Source organism: Oryctolagus cuniculus, chromosome 5, assembly GCF_964237555.1.
Source record: "Oryctolagus cuniculus chromosome 5, mOryCun1.1, whole genome shotgun sequence".
NCBI lineage: Eukaryota > Metazoa > Chordata > Mammalia > Lagomorpha > Leporidae > Oryctolagus > Oryctolagus cuniculus.
This window is the reverse complement of record NC_091436.1, coordinates 15,502,386-15,524,972: the sequence shown is the minus strand read 5'-3', so window position 1 is coordinate 15,524,972 and position 22,587 is coordinate 15,502,386. Positions and strand designations below refer to the sequence as shown.

Here is a 22,587-nt window from a genome sequence, read left to right as displayed (position 1 = left end):
TCAGTGCCAAACATGTCGGTGGGAATGGAGTCACGGACTGGCTTTCTGCAAAGGAGACATCTGTTGCTAAAGCTGTACTCTCAAGAACATGGCAACTAAGAACAGGTAGACACGGGGGGTACCAGGCACCCATTCCAGGCAGGCTGGATCATCACAACAGCCCTAAGCATGCCCTGGTACAAACACATTTCTTCCACTAAAGCATAAGCCCAAAGATTTTCTCTGCACATCCAGTTTCACCAAGTCTTTAAGAGCATAATCTTTTTCAAAGAGAAAAATCCAATATCCTTAAAGATGTTGGCAAAACAATAGATACTTGCATTTCTAATGATTAAAAATATCTGTACTGTCACTTGATCTGATCATCTGAAGTAAATGGATAAAGGCAAACCCCACCAAGAATGTTTAAAGTACCAACAAATTTAGTTAAAATATAATATTGAGGGGCTGGCTAAGCTGTAGCTTAGTGGGTAAAGCATCCCATATGGGCATCGGTTTGATTCCCAGCTGCTCCATTTCCGATCCAGCTTTCTGCTACGGCCTGGGAAGGCAGTAGAAGATGGTCCAAATCCTTGGGCCCCTGCACCCTCATAAGACGACCCGGAGGAAGCTCCTGGCTTCGGATCAGTGCAGCTCTGGCCATTGCAGCCAACTGGGGAGTGAACTAGTGGATGGAAGACCTTTTTTTCTCTCTTTGTGTCTCTGCCTCTCTGTAACTCTGCCTTTCAAATAATTAAATAAAATTTTAAAAAATATGTATAAAATCTATTTAAAAATATGAGGTTAAAAAGACCCTTACAATCAGAGCCAATCATTTGAAATTGCTGATATCTAATCATTTTACCCAAAAAATTAGCAACCTCATATGGTTTATGCTTATGGAATATTTTCTTCCATATGATGTCTTTCCAAGAATGGTGTAACCTGAAAGTGTATCTTCATGGAAAAATAATAGATGTTAAAAAATTAATCAAAATAGACACAAACACAAAAACAGAAAATTTATTACAAATTCTCAGATTGTTTTACAAGGTAATTTCAAGACTCTTTTAAGACTCCCAACTCAAAGTCACCGAACTGTCTGAAAAAGGCCTAATAGTAAATATCTTGGGCCTTGCGGGCCACTTAGTCTGTACTGCAAGTACTTAATTATGTCCTTGTAGCACTAACGTAGCCAAGAAAACATGTGAATGAACCAGTATGGCTGTGTTCCACTGAAATTTTACTCAAAACATAGACGTCATGGCCATTGCTGTAGGTAACTGATTCCTACCCTAGTTTGTCTTCTCAGTTCTTCATCATTTCTACCTTTTATGAAAAATGGTTTATCTATTATACAAATTATACTACTAGATAAGATTCTCATATATTCTATATTTCAACTATTTATTCTGGAGAATAAATATGGTTCAATATTTAATACAGAGATATGTTCTATGACCCAAGTTTGGCTTTTGGCTTACACAAAGTAATTTGTGAATTGGTTCAGGGTACGACTGATGGTCACAGTGCATGCCACAGGACAACAGCATCCTACAGAAGTTCTGCTGTGTCACTGGAGCATTGTAATTCTCTACCACTGTTTCCTGCCATTAGCATCTTCTTGCCTTTGAGCATTGGTGGTTACACAAATAATAAGGATGAAATGAGGGGTTGGAGTTATATTTGAGACACAATGATAGTGACTTAAGTGAAATATTTTTTCTGCTGTTGATGAGTAACTTCCTGATGGGTAATTTCCCAATTCCTGCACTGAAGCCCAGAGTACACAGTGTGTGATGGCCAGGGCAACTTGACCAGAGTCCTAAGGGTTATTCAGAGAAAAGTCTACTCAAATATATTGTAACAGCTATTCTCCGCAGATCCAGAAATCCCATTCTTTTAAGGCAAGGGTGAATAAGACGCTTAAGTAAGCTAACCAAACTGTGATTCTTCTCATTTCTACTACCTGTTATACAAACAGACCATTGCACTTTTCTCTTGCCTGAAGTCACCACAGGTCCTATTCAAGGAGTCCAAATTCCCTGACCCCAACTTGTTCTTCTACCATTACACAACAGCCCCTGAGGTCTAACAGAAAGAATCCGAAATTTTATAAGCAATGAAACCAAGATAGGCCCTGCTTTTTCCACTTCATCTAAGCTGTGGGTATATCCTGCCCAATCCTGAACCAACACTAGTGTTGGCTAACAATCAATGAATGAGTTCCAGCACTCCATTGGGGGGATGTGGAGTAGCCTTACTTGCCTGCCTTCATTCTATGGCTATACCTGCTAGCCCCTTTTATGGGGAACCTCCATGACCTCTACCACCTCTCAAGGTCAGTTAAGGGACCCTCATGGATGTGACCATAAAATTACTTGCATTAGTTGGTTACTATCTTCATGACCTTGTTCATAATAATCTACTTGTGAGTTTGTGTTCTTCATCAGATTACAAGTTCCTCAAAGACAGAAGCAATACTTTAATCATCTTCACTTGATGTGGCTACCAAAGTATGTGCATTGTATTACCTGTTCCATAAATGCTGAATGAGTGAATAAGTAGATGGGTTATAACTCCTTCCCCTACTTTGTCTGATATCATACCATAAATTGCAGCCTACTGGCCCAAACACCTCTACTTTTTTTTGAGTTTCTCTGATTTCTTCTAGAATGCTGACCTGTGATCCACAGCCCCATTGGTGTGGGAAGTTTTTATTGAAACCAGATGGCACAAGATACTTCCAACAGTCTGACTTAGAGTAGTGCCACATTCCATTGACTCTAATTATCGTGTCTCCTGTTTTATTTGATCCTTTAGGGAGCAAGAGGCAGGGATACAAGTGAACACCATAAATAAGGTCGTTAGCCATTTCTATCAAGGGCCATCTGAGTATCTGAATGAGTTTCCCAAGTACCTGTTCTAAAATGCCTACCAAATGATCTCAACTAGCAGACACTTCTCAAGTCCCAGAATACCCTATATCAAGCCTTACTTGGGTTGCACCTAATATGTGTCAGCCTGTACAGGAGTCAAGGCCATTTTAACTTCTTGTTTAAAATATTAATTCCATGTTCAGAATGAAGGGTGCTTCATTTTAGGATAAAGTAGACTTTACCTGAAGTTCCCGTAGAGTTGTCTCATGAGTGTGAGCATCACCTTCAAGAATCGAGTATCTATTAAGCTTTTCTTGCTCTTGTGCCAACCAAGCTTCAAAAGCCTTTAGGTCTCTCTGATACTCTTGGTGCAGGCGAACAAGTTTTTCAAACTTGCTCATTGCTTCCTGTAATTAACATTTCGAATTGTTGAGATAATAATACATTGCTATGTGCAGTGTCAAAGGGCTGTACCAAATCACTTTTGAAATTTTAGAAAAATATTATTAAATCACTGATTGATAGGATTTCCTAGGAGAATGAAATTTCAAGGCTTATGTAAAAAATATGAAAATGTAATACTCCAGCATTAAGAGATCTTAAAGATCACACTGAATTAACAACCTGATCTCTACATTTCTTATGAAAGTTAGCATAGATGTGTCAAAACACGAATGTTCATAAAAATTCAATTTTGCTAATGAAGAAAGTTGAAATTCTTATAGTCTGCCTTGAAGAACCAGACTCACTGTGGATTTCATTTTCCATGTACTTTTTCTAATAAAGTAGGATACATGCACAAAAGAATTTTAATTTTCTTTGTGAGGCTTAAATGAAGAATGCTCAATATTATTGGTGATTGCCTTTTACCTGTGAAAACTCTCATCACTAGATATAGGGTAGTTCTGAAACTTCATCTTAATCTATCTCGAACTTTTGTTAAATTGGTACATTTCTATATATTTCTCATTGAGCTTTACTCTATTCAGTAACTTTCATATGTTGACAATATTTGAAGGCTTTGGCTGATTTTCCCAGTGACACATTGAACACATTCAAATTCATTTTTGCTTCTGTAGTTCTGCCTTCATAAGCTTGCCAGTCTCAAAAATAAATGAGCATTATTCCAAACACTCTAATTTGGGGGCATCTAAGAGGAACCTGCTGAGTCATACCTTGGCCTTCTCTCTGATTGTGCTGTACCGTTCCTGGAGATCCTGGAGTTCTAACTGGGTGACATAGTGCTCCGTCATGCCAGCCCCTTTGACTTCAATGGTCTCCAGCAGGCTGCTGTGGCTCAACACTTCTTCATTCAACAACTGGAAAAAATGTTGAAAAAATGAGTTTCCTATGCATCTGTCAGTACTACTAAAATTCAGATATTTTATCTATACAGTTGACAAACAACCTCAGTGTATCCATATACGCATCCATATACTTAGCTTTTTAATATAGATACATGTTCAAACATATGAATGTGTACTTGCAGGCATTCAATATTTGGCCCAGACCTGTCTCTGAGACACTAACTTCCAATTGACTACTTGATATTTCTATTCTGCTATCTCAAACTTACTATGTCCAGAAATGTGTTCTTGATCTATGGCCAGTTGTCATTCTGCCTTGGACCCCACCAAACAATTATCTACTTCAGGTGTTGCTCAGACAGTAAATGGCTCCACTCCCCACCATGTAGACAATTCAGAAATCTGCATGTATGCCAGAGTTGTCCCTTGCTGTCTGTCAAATGAAATCTCATTAGTTCTACACCACAATATCATGATATTTGTCATGCATCCTGCAAACTCCCTTGCCCATGAAGCCTTCATCTCTCCTTTGGGCTTCTGCAGTAGTCTCCTAGTAAGGTCCTAGCTACTAATTCTTGCCCCATCCTTTTTCCAAACTCCATACAGCAGCTTACATGACAAAATGTATGACAACTGAAAATGGAATCATGTCACTTCCCAGTGTAAAGCATCACCTGTCTTCTCAATGCTGTCAAGATAAAATGAAAAATCCTCATGGTAGCCAATAGGATGATGTGTGATCAGGTCCCTGCCACCTCTCTCAACCAGCAGAATCTGCCAATTTATTTTCTGCTCTAACAGCTTTCCACATTTCTTTCAATGCCCTAGCGCATCAGGTGTTTTCCTTGCTGGGGCCTGTGTACATGTTGTTTATTCAATCTAGAATGATCTTTTCTCAACTAATTTCTCTGTTTTACGTACTGTAGGATGTAGTCCACCTGCTTATTGTTAGAGGGGTGTTTTGTGTCCTCCTAGCTAGCCCAAAGCCATTATTTCAGCCTGTTCCAAACTCCTGTCTCACCATGCCACTTGTTTCTTCATAGTGCTTATCAGTTATAACTGTTTTTTTATTCATGCACTTATTGAGTGTAAATATTCCAACCAGAACACAACCTTGCCTGTTCATTCACCTAGAATGGATGCATTGCCTGCATGGAAAATTTTTCAATAAATATTGATTGAATAGATGAATAATCTAACCAATTGGGCAATTAATTAGTGTAACACATAGTAAATGTGGATAATTACAAAGTAGATAATCCTATTAATATATAGATGCATAAATAAGATGCAGAAATATTAAGTGACTTGTCATAGACCACATAAGACCATGAAGTCATTCAAATATCCATTACTCAGCATTTGCTCTGTTTCAGAAAGACAAGTGCTTAGGATGGAAAGAAAACTAAGCATTTCTTCACTAAGGAGAGGGACATGTAAACATTTTCCTATAAAGCCCAGGATCATTGCGGTGGTAGTATCATAAAAAAAAATAACTTCTAAAACAACTCAGTAAGGTGAATAGCGCTTCCCAGGTAGAAGACAGAACAAGCACATTCTAGCAAAAGGAAGACATGCTGGGGCTGGCACTGAGGCTAGCGCGTACAGCCACCACCTGCAGCGCCTGCAATCCATATGGGGGCTGGTTCGAGACCTGGCTGCTCCACTTCTGGTCCAGCTCTCTGCTGTGGCCTGGGGAAGCAGTAGAAGATGGCCCAAGTCCTTGGGCCCCTGCACCCACGTGGGAAACTGGAAAGAAGCTCCTGGCTTCAGATTGGCACAGCTCTGGCCGTTGCAGCCATTTGGGGAATGAACCAGCAGATGGAAGACCTCTCTCTCTCTTTCTCTCTCTCTGCCTCTCCTTCTCTCTGTAACTCTGACTTTCAAATAAACAAATAAATATTTTTTTTAAAGAAAGGGAAGACATGCTGCAAAGACAGGAGAGGTTGGAGACCATAACACTTTCAGGAAACAGTTTGAGATTTGGTACGGCTGGAACATGTAGAGGGAGAGGGTGAGACAGGGAAGGAGATGAGGATGGCAGAGAAGCTTATTAACATTTTTACAAATCAGGCGAGGGGTGTTGATATTACACAATAGCCAGTGAGAAGTCAACAGAGGCTCCTTAGCAGGGAAGTGAGATATTCACCTTTATACGAAGATAGCAGTGGATGGAGGTAAGCAAGAAGGTGAGAAACTAGGAGTCTTCCAGTTTAAACGAAGTGGATGGATCAGGGGTATCTACGAAGTAGATACGAAGTAGGTGGGGATGAGAAAGGAGGATGTGGGGATGAGAAAGGAGGATGTGGGGATTTTGCAGTTTCCAATTTTGTACAGTCAGCATGGGGTGATTAACAGGGATGGAAATTGAGAATCTAAAAGCTTTGAGGGTTTCTGTTTAGGACATGACAAGGTAGAGATATAACAGGCAACTGGTGAGCACGCCCTGGAGTAAAGGTGTAGCTAGAAGTCAAAGGACTCCAAGATTTTATGTTCCAGTACTATTATTTATCAAAAAAAAATTAAGAACACATCTTTAATATTATTTAAAAATTTTATCTCATACTGTACTGATACAGCATTGGGGAAAACACAAAGAAGTAGTAATACCAAAGAATGTGGTACAAAGAAAGCATTTTTTCCTAATGATGAGCAGGCTGAAGATCCTACAAGTTGTTACCTTTTAAATGGTCTCTATCATAAAACATGGATCTGGGGCCACTACTGTGGCGTAGTGGGCTAAACCTCCGCCTACGGTGCCAGAATCCCATAAGGGCGCTGGTTTGAGTCCCGGCTGCTCCATTTCTGATGCAGCTCTCTGCTATGGCCTGGGAAAGCAGTACAAGATGGGCCAAGTGCTTGGGTTCCTGCACCCATGTGGGAGACCTGGAAGAAGCTCTTGGCTTCGGATTGGCTCAGCTCTGGCCATAGCAGCCATCTGGGGAGTGAACCAGTGGATGAAAGACCCCTCTCTCTGCCTCTCCCTCTGTAACTCTGCCTCTCAAGTAAATAAATAAATCTTTAAAAGAAATTTAAAAAAATAAAACATGGATATGCTTGGTTTTCCTGGAACAGAAATTTTCTGTTAATAAATAAACATAAGGACAAAGTCCACTTTAAGAACCATTAGAAATTACAGTTCAGGCTCACAATAAAATTGGCTTGCATGTGCATCCGTGCATACAGGACATCCCAGTTTGTCTGAAGGGACATTCCAAAGCAGCCTGTAGGAGATCAAATGGAATCTGAAATCCATCTCTAACCTTGGCTTTTCCAAGAGCAGTTGCTTTCTCCTGCAGCTCAGTATACTGCCTTTCGGATTCATTTAGGCTGGCTTCCACGCTGTCCATCCAACTGGAAAACTGTCGCACGTCATCCTGATAACTTGTCCATTTAGAAAGTGCTCCTTCAAGTTGACTGGAGGGATTTGAAAGGAGAATCATCAATACTGAAAATCTCTGCGAGTCCAATTATTTTTCACTGCGTCTGCTCTCCCCCAATCCAACTAACAGGGATTCCAGAGATCAGGAAAGGGGCAGGCTTCGCAGAGGGCGGCTGGCCTGGGGTCATCATATCCAAGCCTAAGACTCTGCCAAGGAGAGTTGGAAAGCAAGGGGGAGTGAAATCCATGTCAACATGTAGAAAAGTGGGCCTGGACACAAACCCAAGAGGCAGTGAGCAGGGAACACACTGGGAGGTATGGAGGAGGTTGGAAGGTGAACCCGGGAGGATCCTGGGTGGGTTTTCTCTGAAGCCCAAACTCAGGGCAGGCAGAGAGAGGCAACACCCAACTCTGCCAAGCTGGCCAGGACACTCAGAGCAAGAGAAAAAAAGGAAATTACTAAAGGAAGGAAGGAATACCCAAGAAAGAATAAATGCAGTACCCACCTTTCGTGAAAACTGAAAATCAGAAAATCACAATGGAAAAAAAAACAAACATTTCCTGAATTGGTCTAAATATTAAAACTCAATTATTTGTCTTACAAATAACTTCTTCAAGTCCCTATCTCAACCCTCACTGCATTTTTAATGCCATTCATGATTTATACCTAATTTTATCACTTTGATTTGAGTTCTTTTGCAGCAGTCATTGTCAGTGTCGCAAACACAGACACCAGCAGCATATGGCCAGCCAGAGTCTAATGGCCAGCTCCTGGGTCTCTGGGCCTGAGTACATCCTCTCTTACCAGTGTAATCTCAGCCTGGGGGCGATGGAAGTGAGGAGTAGGGGGGATGGTCTCGCCCAGGAGGAAGCCCGGATTGCCCTCTCCTCTCACTGGGTTTATTTAAAACATGCCAGTCCTTTATCAGCTTCTTAGTATTTGCTGGGGCCATTTCCCAATAAACTACTTGATCATATATTTATAGTATAAGTAACATATTTAATATTCTATTTATATTTAATATTTTATAATATTTATATTTAATATTGATTATATATAGTATAAAACCTTTCTTTATCTTTCTGTATGAGCTACAAACTATGCATTTTAGTTATTTGAAATATATTTTAATATGTATTTAAATATATTCTTATTACTTAAAATTTTATTTATTTATTGACAGGCAGAGAAAAAAGGAGAAACAGACACACACATAAACAGATGGCAGACAGAGGGATACAGAGAGATCTTTCATCTGCTGGCCCACTCCCCAAATGCCTGCCATGGCTGGGGTAGGGCCAGATCTGGAGATGGAGCAGGAGCTGTGAACTCAATCCAGGACCATCATGTAGATGGCAAGCACCCAACTCCTTGAGCTTTTATCATCGCCTCCCAAAGGCTGCATTAGCAAGAAGCCAGAGTCAGGAGCTGGAGCTGATAACTGAATCCAAGCACTGCAACGTGGAATGTGGTGTCTTAACTGCTAGGCTAAATGTTCTCTCCTAAAATAGACTTTTTTTTTAACATTAGGATGATCTGCATACAATTGCAGGTCAACATAAGTATAAATACACTTGTCTGCTTTTTTTTTTTTATTCTAGTAAGAAGAGAGAGAGAATGAGAAAAGAATGATCAAACCAACTACATGACTAGTCTGTTGCTGAAGTATGAGGGGACTTCATAGACTTCAGGAAAAAAAGTCATTAAAAGACATTCTGATGCAACAAATGGAAACCCATGAATAATTTTTCTTTTCTTTTCTTTTCTTTTTTTTTTTTTTTTTTTTGACAGGCAGAGTTACACAGTGAGAGAGAGAGAGACAAAGAGAAAGATCTTCCTTTTTCCGTTGGTTCACCCCCCAAGTGGCCGCTGCAGCCGGTGCGCTGCGTCGATCCAAAGCCAGGAGCCAGGAGCTTCTCCTGGTCTCCCATGCGGGTGCAGGGCCCAAGGACCTGGGCCATCCTCCACTGCACTCCCGGACAACCAGGACAGAATCCGGCACCCCGACCGGGACTAGAACGCAGTGTGCCAGCGCTGCAGGCAGAGGATTAGCCTAGTGAGTCATGGCGCCAGCCCCATGAAAAATTTTTTAAAGGTACATTTGCATGAACATTTGGAGGACCCCTCAGATTATACCGATTTTTTAGGACATGACTTGCAGTGCGGGGCTGCAGTTTCTCTTACCTTTTGCAACGAATGGCTGCAGACAAGAGCGACGCCCACATGTCCTTTACACTCTGCAGCTGCAGCTGAACTGCAGGCACGCCTTCTGGGGAGGTATTCTGCAGGACGTATTCTCCCCTGGCCACTATCATTTTCATCTGAATCTCTTTTTCCTGCTTCACTGATAATAAAGCCTGTAAAAGCAAATGCAGAAACCCTTGGCTATTTGTATGCTTAACATTTCTCAATTCAAATATTGTAGAGCTCTTGAAGGTGGTAGAATAATATGCAACTTTGTTGAGCTAGGAAGCCCCCAGGCTGCTGAGATGGTGGGCGAATAAGCAGCTTGCAGGTGAGTACTAGCAACCAGTCACATGCTGGTATTTTTCTAAAGATTTATTTTATTTATTTAAAAGTCAGAGTGACAGAGACAGAGGAAGATACTGGCATAGAGATATCATCCATCTGTTAGTTCACTTCCCAAATGGCCACAACAGCCAGGGCTGGGCCAGGCTGAAGTCAGGAGTTAGGAACTCTATTAGGGTCCCATGTGGGTGGCAGTGGCCCAAGGACTTGGGTCATCTTCTGCTGCTTTCTCAGGTGCATGAAAAGGAAGCTGGATTGGAAGTGCGGCAGTCTGGACTTGAACAGTTCTAGATACAGGGGCACTGCAAATGATGGCTTAACCTGCTGCACACAGCCAGCCCCACCCACTGGTCTGTAAGTGACCTTGGCTTTCCAGATTTGCAGTTTTCTCTGAATAATCTCTTCCTTCCATAGAAGTTTACTGGTTTTGATAAAGGAATTATAAGCTACAGAATTCATGAATTCTGCAAGGTCATCAGATGAAGAGGTTATAAATGTTAAGGTCTCCAGAATTACAGAGGTCTAGAAATGTATTACATGTTCCAAGTTCTCCACAAGCACCACTCTTTTAATGTTTTAATTCAAAGTTACAAAACCAGTAGTACCACTAGCAATCACTCACCATGCTGTTTTTCTCTGGAATAATTCTCAAATTTCCACCTAGTTATCTTTTGCTGTGATAAGCTCCTCCATCATCATTTATTATTATTATTACATTATATTATTATTTTTATTTTATTTGAAAGTCAGAGATATAGACATACCAAGAGATTGTCCATCTGCTGGTTCACTTGGGCCTGCAACAGCCACAGCTGGACCAGGCTGAAACCACAGGAGCCTGGAACTTAATCTGGGTCTCCCACATGAACGGTAGGACCAAATCACTCGGGCCATCATCTGCTGCCTCCAGGGTGTACTACAGCAGGAAGTTGGAAGCAGGAGCCCATAACTGAACCCAAGCACTCCAGTGTGCAATAATGGCATCCCAGGCAGTGACTGAACTGCTGCAACCACACACCTATCCCCGTCCCTCATTCCTAAAACTTGGGTTAGTATCAGACTTCCTAAGAAACCTGATCCAACTTTCAACCCCACCCAGCCCACACAATTCCACTCCTGTCTGTATCTGTAACAACCCTGTTTTTTGTCTTCTATATTTCAACCTCCAGTCTCAGACAATAAAATCCTTGAGGACAAAGGTCACATTTTACTCACATTTGATCTCTTGATGTCAAGGAAAAGTGCCAGTCTCCTAGAAGGCACCCAGTATACAAATGAGTGCAGATTTATTATTTTCATCACAAACATAAAGTAGAACTAGTATCTTGGGATGGGAAAAGAATTGACTGAATAATACAGGCAGGCAAGTGAGTTGAATAGAATTTGAAATGTATTGCCCTACAAAATATTTCATTGTATTTTCTCAAAATAAAGGCTCTGTGATATAATTGGAAGGTAACCTCTTAAATGACTATCAAGGAAGCAAGCACATTTGGGTTTCATTTTATGTTATATACAGCATTTACGGGTGGCTGTGTCCAGGAATGAGTGACTTGGGACTGCTTGGGCATGCCCCACTACATAAACAGGGTCACATCCTCAAAGCATTCTAAGATTCTCATGGAGAGGGTGTGACGTCATCATGCCGGGAGGAGACACAGCTTGTTAGAGATATTTCTCTTTAAAAGTACACACCTCGGCCAGCGCCGTGGCTCACTGGGCTAATCCTCCGCCTGCGGCGCCGGCACACCGGGTTCTAGTCCCGGTCGGGGCGCCGGATTCTGTCCCGGTTGCCCCTCTTCCAGGCCAGCCCTCTGCTGTGGCCAGGGAGTGCAGTGGAGGATGGCCCAAGTGCTTGGGCCCTGCACCCCATGGGAGACCTGGAGAAGCACCTGGCTCCTGCCATCGGATCAGCACGGTGCGCTGGCCGCCGCAGCGGCCATTGGAGGGTGAACCAATGGCAAAAGGAAGACCTTTCTCTCTGTCTCTCTCACTGTCCACTCTGCCTGTCAAAAATAAATAAATAAATAAATAAATAAATAAATAAAGTACACACCTCAAGCTTGAGCATCCTGCTGTCCAGCACGCTTTTGTCAGATGTGGGGTGGCAATAGGAATCCAGCATGTGAACTGCATCCGTCATCCAGTCCTGCAAGTCTTTAATCCCGAGAGAGAACTGATTGTGCTCTGTGACAATTCTGTCCAGCCTCGACACTTTCTCCTGAAAGGACAGACATGGTTTTCTAGCTGTTGCTTTCCCAGAGACCTCACCCTCGAAAGCTAATCACATTGTAACTGTTTATTCTTTTAAAGCTTTAATGAATGCATCTTTCACAGGTACAACTTTAGGAATATAGTGGTCCTTTCCCCCATACCCACCTTCCCACCCGACTCCCATCCCACCTCCTACTCTCTCTCCCATCCCCTCCTTCATTATGGTCTGGATGAAAGGCCTGTGAGAGCTTTTCAGGCATGGAAAGCCAAGACTCTGTGGCAAAATATATCCTACACGAAGGGTCTCTGTGACACCTCAGTGGAAAGAAGGGGCCATCAAAGAAGGATGTACTCTTCTCTGAAGGGAGGAGAGAACTTCCACTTTGATTATGGCCGTATCCAAATACTGATGGAGTCTGTGGTCACAAAAGGCTTCCATAGCCTTGAAATCTCATGGCAAGAGCCTCAGGTGATCACTGACATCATAAATAGGAGTTTTAATTGTTAAAGGAACAACAGAAGTCACTGTGCAGTTACTCCCCGTGTAGGACCTCTGTCCTTAATGAGCTGTACTATGAGAATTAACTGCAAAACTTGTTCTCAAACTGTACTCTATATGTTGTGTGTGTATGCAAACTGTTAAATCTGTACTTAACATAGAGTTGGTCCTCTGTATATAAAATTAAACTAAAAATGTAACTGTTTATTGTAACTGTGATCAGTCATATCCTGGTCTGTAGAAACTCTGAGATACGAGAAATAGCCTTCTAAAGGTACCACAATCACTGGATCAGAAAACAGAAAACTTTATTTATTATTCCTGAACTTATTTATATGAATCATGATTTCTTTGTATACCAATAAAATTTCATCCTAATTCCTCATTTGGAGGATTAGTCAAAGTACATTCTAGTTCTTTTAGTTTACAAAGTCCATATCTCTTAAAGCATTCAAATACTGTATTTATTACTTTTTGGTATCTAAATACAAAGAAATAGAACTCCTTTATCCATTCCAATTTTAGCTATGTGCCAGAATTTTCTAAATACAGGAAGAAATAACTTATTCCTAGAATTAGCTTGGGTGTGAAGAGGCTATTTACTCCCAAGTCCTATACTAGCATGACAGTCTCAAAGATGTTTCATTGAAGACTCGAATTAGCAGACCAGAAGTGAGTCCACACTAGAGTAGGTGAGGCCAAATGGAAGAAAACATGCAAATACAATGAGTTGCATATACCCTAACATGAAATTAAGAATACATAGGAAACAAATGTTAAAAGCCACCTACAACCCAATAGGCCTGTGCCATCCAGGTCAAGGTGTGTCTACATTACAGCAGCTGACTGATTTGAATGAGATCAAGGTGGGACCCCACTTTTTCCTAAGCTGTGTGAAGGGATTTAATCAGTCGTATAAATCTGCTAATTGTGAGCTCTGCTTGGCAATCTGCACTGAAACTCTCAATCAACACACACCTGACTACCATGAATGTAAGGTATTTAGATAGATTTTTAAAATCACCCCCAAACTCACTATATTTGGACCATGAAGATTCAAACTGAATTTATGTTTTCCTAGGGTAATTGACTCTAAGATTCTCTAGAATAAAAACTCTGAATTTTGCTTTGTGTTTATGCTTCAAATCTTTAAAAATCAAAGTCCCAGGGAACTTCTAATTGAGTACTCAAAGGAATATTTTGTGCAATAGAGATGGGAAATCTCTTTGGTCTTTGAAACTTCCCTGGTTCTTTTCAGAGAAACACGTGGAGATGATGCCGCATAAATGGTCACCTTGGACTGCAAGGTTGGAGACACAGCACTTGCAGGGCTTACTGTAGACAACACACCGTGGGGGGTCAGGACGGACTCCCAGCACCACCTACCTCCATGTCAGTTTTGCAACATCAAAATCACACACACACACAGCACATGCCAGGCGCGTTACCTTGGTTAAATTGCTCAGAGCGAGATACTGAGAAGACAGCTGCGACACTCTGTGCACAAAGCTCCTGCTGGCAGCTTGTCCCTCCCACAGCTGTTGAGCTTTCTCTTTCAGCCTGTGGAGCTGAGGCTCGTAGCAGTGTATTTCCTCAAGGACAGACTGAAAAGCACAAGCGAGTTACCATTCAGAGGCTGGGGGAAGCACATTGCAGACAAAGCACTGGCTCAAAGAACACAGAAATAAACACTGGCAAGCAGTCCGTGTCCCCGGAGGCATGATTATTCCAGGCTACATACACTGGAGCATTACAGGATGGAAAAAAAAAAAAGTCACTCCTCAGAAGAAAGTCAGAAAACACAGAATCCATCAGACATAAGGAGGGGCACACCACATCTCAGGGCTGCGTATCCCGACGCCAGCACACATGTCTGCACCTGCAGCAGGGCGGTCCTACAGAGGATGGGCAAAGGTATGCTCAGTCAGCCCACGGGGCTGCTTACCTGGAGCTTCTGCTGTTCCCTCCTCTTTGCCGGCAGGTCGTAGAGACGATTGCTGCTTTCATGCACCACCTTCTCAGTTTTGCTGAGCCAGTTCTGCACAGGCTCAGCACTCACTTCAAAGTCCTTCATTTGGACCTTTAGATTCTGGGAAGATTTAGACAGTGCCAGGGACAAAACAAATTTAATAGTGAGTCTGGAGTCTCTTGCTTGGCATTCAAAGCCCATCCAAAGGTAGCCACACGGCTTCCCTCCCTGTCCCTCTCATTTCCCAATGTTTGGGACATTCTGTCTTTTACCTTGGTACCTGTATCATTTTTGAACAGTCTCTATGAACTTTTTTTTTTTTTGACAGGCAGAGTGGACAGTGAGAGAGAGAGAGAGAGAGAAAGGTCTTCCTTTTGCCGTTGGTTCACCCTCCAATGGCCGCCGCGGCCGGCGCGCTGCGGCTGGCGCACCGCGCTGATCCGATTGCAGGAGCCAGGTGCTTTTCCTGGTCTCCCATGGGGTGCAGGGCCCAAGCACCTGGGCCATCCTCCACTGCACTCCCTGGTCACAGCAGAGAGCTGGCCTGGAAGAGGGGCAACCGGGACAGAATCCGGCACCCCGACCGGGACTAGAACCTGGTGTGCCGGCGCCGCTAGGCGGAGGATTAGCCTAGTGAGCCGCGGTGCCGGCCTCTATGAACTTTTTATGCCTTTTTTTAAGCAAATTTTCCTCTAACTCCCCAGCCCATTTCCAACATCAAACCCATTTCTCAACTCCTAGATCTGCTGTTCAAAGCAGTGGCTACAGACTTAATGATACATTGGGTTGGATTGTGAACTTTTTTTTCTTTCCTTGGTTTGTTAATTTTCATTTGATGCACGCAATCTGTGTCACTACAACTAGATTATAAACTCAGTGAAGAGAAGGGTGTATGACTTATACTTCTTGAGTCACACCGCAATACGATGTAAGAATATAAATCAATGTTAGGAAGCATTTTGTTGATTTGATTAGTGATTGGGACAGGAAGTAGTTTACATGCTTATTATGTTTAAATAGTTTATTTTGAAATAAAAGAATATCAGCAGTGCATGCTTATTACATGAGAAGGCCATAAATCATTTCAAAGACATTGTGTAGGTACTACTAGCTGTGAAATATAATGGATAAAGTTTTATATGGTATCATTTCACCTTAGCAAAATTGTCTACATCAAATCTGAATTTGTTATTTATTTTATTATGTGAATCAACTAAAGGATTTAAAATTTAACAGCACTTTAGGTAGTTTTGTGAATAAAAATGGTTGGCAGAAAAATCAGAGGGTCAACCGTTAATGGATCCTGTAGTAGAATGGCTCAAGCTTCCATCTGTGTCCTGCCCAGGAAAACTAGGATATGGGCATAACCATGTCTTCACATTTACCTTGGCGGGAGACCTGTGAGCTACAGAAATGCTGTGGAAAGTTAAAAGCATCTCACAAATGTCAGATACCAAGGTAATTCCTGGAGTATGATAAAAAAAAAAAATGCCTCATAAGGACAGGACTTTTTGTCCTGGTTTACTGTACAATGCATCCTCAAAGCCTAGAATAGTCCTTGGCAAATGGAAGATGTTCAATGAATGTTTATTGAATAAAGAAATTTATAAATGCAAAGTGTTTCCATCTTGTTACTGAAGTTTCTTGGAATCACCAAACTGCAAACTGGGGCAATTGTGATTGGGAATTCAGATCTGCAAAGTGCTTTGAGAAACAGAGTTTTGGGGGCTCAGCCAGAGGTCATCTGGAATCCTTTCCTATGGAGTGCAGTCACAGAACCTAAGCAAGGGGCCTGGAAGATAAGAATGAGGAGAGTGTTATTTTAACTTCCAAAGCTCCTCTTAATCTGAAGATTCTCATGTACTTTGCCCAGGGCTATATAAGCAATCGAATAAATGTTCATTCTACAGGTTTCTCAGTTATTTTTCCCAATCACTTCAATGGCCATCTGCAAACCCTCACAGCCCATATTTTTTGAATTATATATACCTGTATACTTTGAGGCAGCGTACCTGGGTTTGAACTTATCTCCGTCCCTTACCAGCTGTGAAATCTTGACAGATTCTTACCCTTTTTGTGCCTTAATTTCTCCATGTACAAAATACAAATAGGTGAGTTCCTACATCACAGAATGATCATTAAGATTAAATGTGGATTAGTCTAGAACAGTACCCAGTGCTGCTAAGCGGTCACCATCACTCTTACTGCAGCTCTGTCCTCTCTCTTAAGGCTCTTGGTCTTTGGCTCTTGGTTATCTTGCATGCACATAAAATTTGATGTGTATTAAGTGAATACATTTTTATTACCTTCTCTGAAACTACTTTTTCTGTCATATTTATAACTCAGTTTTTGCCATCTTCCAAACTAGAAACTGAGAACTCAAACTTAAGTTCTCTTCATCCCTATGCCTTCATCTAGTTAGTTACAAAATCTTGATGTATTTTTCCTTAAAGGTAACTTCTATATCCTATTAGTATTTTATTAAGTCAGGCCCTGTTTCTGTCATCTGGATCATTATGAAAAGCTCTCTCTGGAATTCCAGCTATGTATTATTTTCCATTTATTCTGTGGTACCAAGTTGGCACATTATCTCCAGCGTAAAAACCTACAGATTCCTCACTTGGCCTTTCTCAGTCAGGTTCTGGAAGATAACTAAGACCTAGTATGCAAAGCATCCATGTGTGTAATGAGTTAATTCCTTTCCTCAGCATCAGGTTCAGTTCCATCCTTGGGAAAACTGTGTCTGGGTTTCAAATAAGGAACCTGGTTGAGGACTAAGGTCATACTGCTTAGAACACAAGACATCTCACTCTCTGGCCCTCATCATCATTTCCAGCTCCTTCATCTCTGTTGCTTTTCTTGCAAAAACCTCACATTAAAGTCAAACTATTCAAAGTCCCAGTTCACAGTTGCCATTCAAGGCTTCCTGACCCTGTGCATTCAATGTCTTCTACCCGAAACTTAAGTGAGCCATGGCAAATTCAAAGGATGCTCGGGCTTCATGTTTCAGTTAACAAGTCTCCTCTCCGGAGACCTTCCTTGACTTTTCTAAATAGTTACATCCTTCAACAAGTGACTGTCACCTCTTGAACATGCCTATCTTATATTATAGTCATATTTTCCTACACCATCTCTCCTCTAGAAGGCGCACTTCCTGAGGCAACACAAAATACTACTCCACTTTTAGTCCTTCCATAATGTCTGGCACCTGGTAAGCATTATTGTGTATCTGTTCCAAACAGGAAGGAAAGAAGGAGGCAGAGATCAAATAAAAGAGTTGTACCTGTCACGAGGAGGCAGGTTAAGACCACAGACAATTCCTGACCTACTTCCTCTTGGACATTTCTAGAACTAGGAAGTCTTGCAGTCAGGGTTAGGCATAATATATCTGATGGCTAATGTGTCAAACCTTAGGTCACGTTGCACTAATGACTTCTATAGGGTCCAGTGTAAATTTCTAGGCACTGTGAAGCGGATGGCACTCTGCTGAGTGGAGGCCGCCTCCACAATAGAATAGCTACCAACACAAGGGCCAGATCAACAGTCTTGAATTAAGAAACAATTAAAGAGAGATACATTCCTCCTTCTCGATACCAGTCCTCCATTATATTTTCCATTCTGCATTAAATGTTCTTAATCAAATGAAGGACCAATGAAATGCCACGAAGTATTGTTTTAAAAGGTAAAGGTGCTCCTTGTGCCTCTAAAATGTCCTCTAAGAGAAGAGAGGTTGAAAAAATAGATGATGTCAGGAAACAATGCATCGTGGCCATAATTATTTTATGGTTAATAAATTCTCTGGGGAAGGTGAAATTATATGAGCATTGTCTCTTTGTATATTTAACTCCTAAATGCCTACTATGTGGTATTTATACAAATTATAACTTATCATTCACAGCAGTTTTGTAGCCTTAGGTGTGAATGTTTCTGTTCATTCTCCTAAAGCAGCTTCCAAAGCTGAGGCATTTCAACTGAAGGGTTAAGGGCTAGACTTCAAAGTAAATCGTGTTGGGAGAAGGCATGGCAATTCTGTGATGATAATGCCTAGCATGCAAATGCTGGCAGTTCCTCAGTGACTTCCACATTCTAGCGCCGAGTTATTTCTCACAGTTATTTAGTTGTCCATTTATATTCAAAGGGATGACCAAAGTCAGTGGAAAAGGTCCTTGGATACACTGAAACTGGTTTAACTAAGTAACAAAAAAACAGACAGTGTGCTACACTTTCCTGGGGCTGGCTAAATTGTACCTCTAGGGTAGATTCCTTTTGGTGGAGATTTGAATGAAAATTTTTCCAATCTTCTTTCGCAGCTGCAACCTTGGCTTGTATACCTTCAGCTTTCTCTTTGGTTAAAAGAGTACTCAAAAGTTCTCCTTTAGACAGCATCATGTTCAGTTTGTGTTGTCCATTTTCACTTTCTGACAGAAACTCCTATAAAGAAAAATAAAATCAGGCATGATAAAATTCTCTATTTTAAAATATTTTTCTCACATATTTCTAAATTAAATCAAAGTGAGGGAGGTCAGTGCTGTGGTACAGAAGGCTAAAGCCCTGGCCTGAAGCACCAGCATCCCATATGGGCACCGGTTCTAGTCCTGGCTGCTCCTCTTCCGATCCAGCTCTCTGCTGTGGCCTGGGAAGGCAGTCGAATAGCCTGCTCCCACCCAGTGGAGAAACTCCAAGCATAAGCCCTTATACATAATTTTCTCTGTGCACATGATCGCTGAAAACTACTCATACTTCATAACTACACTCAGGACAGCTAGTCCAATTATGAACAGTAATTTCCATAACTGTGCCTAAAAATGATAGACTTGAAGGTGCTGTGTGGAATAGCTCCATCAAGATGCAGTTAGCTGAAGAAATCAAAACCCAAATGAAAAAACAGAAAACACACCTGCAACTCTGAGTATTTTACATACTCATCAGTTCTGTGACCTCACTCAGATTCTTTACATTGTGTGTACACCAGGAAGGCTAACCTTATGGTTATTGTGCAAATTAAATGAGAAAATCCATGTAGAATGCTCAGGCACAATACTTGTCAAATAGAAAGAGCTTTCATTATTTCCTCAATCCCTGTTAATATATTAAAGTAGCATGCAGTCATATAAATGGATTAGTTTATCTTCACTTACACAATAATTTCAAGCAGGGATTTAGTGGAAATTTGAGCTTCTTAAGCAAAACTTGAATATGGAATGCACTTATACAAACACTGAGTCACATTTTTAATCCACTTCAACACCATTATTAGAGTGACTTGATAGCACCGTTACCTGAATTTTCTGAAGACTTGTTGAAACTTCACTAATATTTTGAGGTATATCAAAACATTTGGCAGTAGTGATTCTTGCATTAACCATCCACTGCTGGAAATCCCTAAAGGCTTTCCGAAACCTTTGCTGTAAAATCTGTTCTTTATTCTGGCAGCCTTTTGATGCTTGCAAGCAAAGACTGAAAAAATGTTTTGAGAATTTAATGGAAGAAGAAAAAAAAATTAATCAAAATAATGTTTCACAAATCAACAGTTCCCCAAATACATTCTTATCTCATTTACATATTTAATACTTAATGCATATTATTGAAAACATACCCTAAAATAAATAAACCTGTAGCTTCTAATTTCTGTGAAAATATTTTGACTACCACATGGTCTGTGCTCACCAGTTGTATTCTTTAATCAAGCCTGAAACTCTTCCACTGTATGTACTCAAGTCTCTGGAAAATCGACAAAGTTCATTGAGCTGAGACTTGAGATTGTCTGTCCTTGGCTCTGCTTTTTGTAGAGCATCCAGAATTTCCTGTTATGATACAAGACAGAGCATCAAGCATTTAGATTGAGTTATTTCTCACCATGCCTGCATAAATCATATAAATTATTAATGAGGAAGGAATCACTACAGTAGATTTAGTAGAGAAATGAGGCCTAGTTTCAGAATTCCCCATGGCAAATCAAAGCATCTGCTGGATAAACACTCCTGCATCAAATACTGTAGAACAGTCAAATGATTAAATGGCCAAATGACTTAAAATAGGATGAGAAAAATAGAAAATAGCCTACATTTTAAAAAAGAGCCAAAACGTTACACTAAGTCATCAAGATGAAAGTATTTGATAAAAGAGAAATCATTTCAAAGAATAGTAACACTTATTTTGTATTTATATATATACATATATATATATAAAACAAGTGATTTTATGCAGCACACAAAGTATACTTTGACAAGAACAGTTTATTGTAACCCACAAGTCTTTGTCAGTAATTCATTTCATAATTTCATTCATACAGTCAAATACTTCCTAAATGTCTACTGTGTGTCAGCATTTTGCAGGACTGTGGGACTCCCCAGATGACACGCACTATTCTTGTTCCTGAGGAGGTTACAATTTAGCAGATGAGAGAGACACATGAATGAATTGTTACTGCACTATGTATTCCTAACTCCAAATAAAGTTTATGTCTGGACAAGTACACTTTTGAAATTGAAGCCATGGTCACCTGAGTTACATAAGGTGCTTTACAATCCGAGCATTCTGTGCAGGGAATAAATGATATCGTGAGTGACAATACTTAGCACAATTCCTGTGCACTGAATATTCCCTGATTAGGATGACCACCAGGAACATGACTACCAGATATCCAAATGGGACTGTGCACACAGTGAAATCACCAAAGCAGAGCAATAAATTAAGTACATACAAAAAGATGAGTGATGGCTTAAATAGTTGCTGGAGTTACTATTATTCTCAGAGATATGCATCAAGAGGTGACCCAGATTTGTAGAGAATCCACATCCCTCAACAAACCAGGTCTGTGCTTCAGCCCTCACCCTGGTAGATGGCACTGCTGTCCTGATGGAAACTGCAGGACTAAGCACCACCTGGGCCTCTCCCTTTGGTTTCCCCTCACTCCTTGCAGGGACACCCCGGTCCGGGATTCTGTCTCAGCTCCTTTAATCACATATGCCTTAGCCTCTGCATATTGATCCTCACAGACCTTTGTGCTTTTATCATTTCTTTCTGGAATGACCCAATATCCTTCCAATTTGACTTCTCTTTTGTATTTTCCTCTCCTGAATTTTTTTTTATTGTATCTTGGTGTTGTTCCTTGACTGCACCTATGTGGTCCAGATGTAACCATTCCTCCAAGTTCAGCTCAAATCACGGATGCATCCTTCCCGCCTCTCAGGGCCTCTCATCAGAGGTCACCCCAGCACCTCGTGGGCATTTGCCACAAGCTGCATCCCCAGGGATTTCATGATCCGGTTTGTGTGATCTGGACATCAGGGTGGGTGGTCTCCTGATCTGCCCATTCTTTGTTTACCAAATTCATAAATAAAAACTAGACTGTTTCTTTCCAAAATTCCAAATGCTAAACCAGACACAACTGTGTTTCATGAACTTCCCGAAACGTGAAAATATTGAGATTCAAATCAATCACATAAAGTTGGGTGACAAAAGTGAAAAACTTTTGATTAAAACTTTGCATTTTAAAAATTTTCATAACTTCATCCTAAGTTAAAGCATTTTACATCACATTATATACTCATCCTCCTTAAAATAATTGTTAAATTTCCAATAGTAAGCCTAAAGAACATTGAGATAAATGAGTTTTGCAAACATGGTAAATAGGTTTTCTTACAATGTCATGTTATATGTTTATAGATCATTTGTACATTTTAAAAGATTTCTTGTATACCATTATTTCAGAAAATATATACTTATGAATATTTGTGATTATGGCGATTGTTGACAATGACAAGGCCTCTCTAACAACAGAGCAATGCCAAAAGAATCCTAGCAAATCCATTTTGTAAACGTTTTT

General features: G+C 40.9%; 1 protein-coding gene across 28 annotated transcripts in view; it reads right to left on the bottom strand.

Annotated features, from left to right (window-relative positions):
* SYNE1 (spectrin repeat containing nuclear envelope protein 1) overlaps nt 1-22,587 on the bottom strand; it is a 551,595-nt gene that overhangs the window by 229,856 nt on the left and 299,152 nt on the right. For 27 of the 28 annotated variants that reach the window (XM_051855247.2, XM_070073379.1, XM_070073388.1 and 24 more), the window contains 10 exons: nt 20,427-20,563; nt 20,039-20,216; nt 19,008-19,190; nt 14,736-14,879; nt 14,239-14,394; nt 12,134-12,298; nt 9,733-9,905; nt 7,429-7,582; nt 4,034-4,177; nt 3,101-3,265 (listed from right to left, as the gene is read on the bottom strand). In XM_051855247.2, the coding sequence (XP_051711207.2) occupies nt 3,101-3,265; nt 4,034-4,177; nt 7,429-7,582; nt 9,733-9,905; nt 12,134-12,298; nt 14,239-14,394; nt 14,736-14,879; nt 19,008-19,190; nt 20,039-20,216; nt 20,427-20,563 (1,599 nt within the window). The remainder of the gene's footprint in view (nt 1-3,100; nt 3,266-4,033; nt 4,178-7,428; nt 7,583-9,732; nt 9,906-12,133; nt 12,299-14,238; nt 14,395-14,735; nt 14,880-19,007; nt 19,191-20,038; nt 20,217-20,426; nt 20,564-22,587) is intronic. The other variant, XM_070073386.1, reaches the window with a different exon arrangement.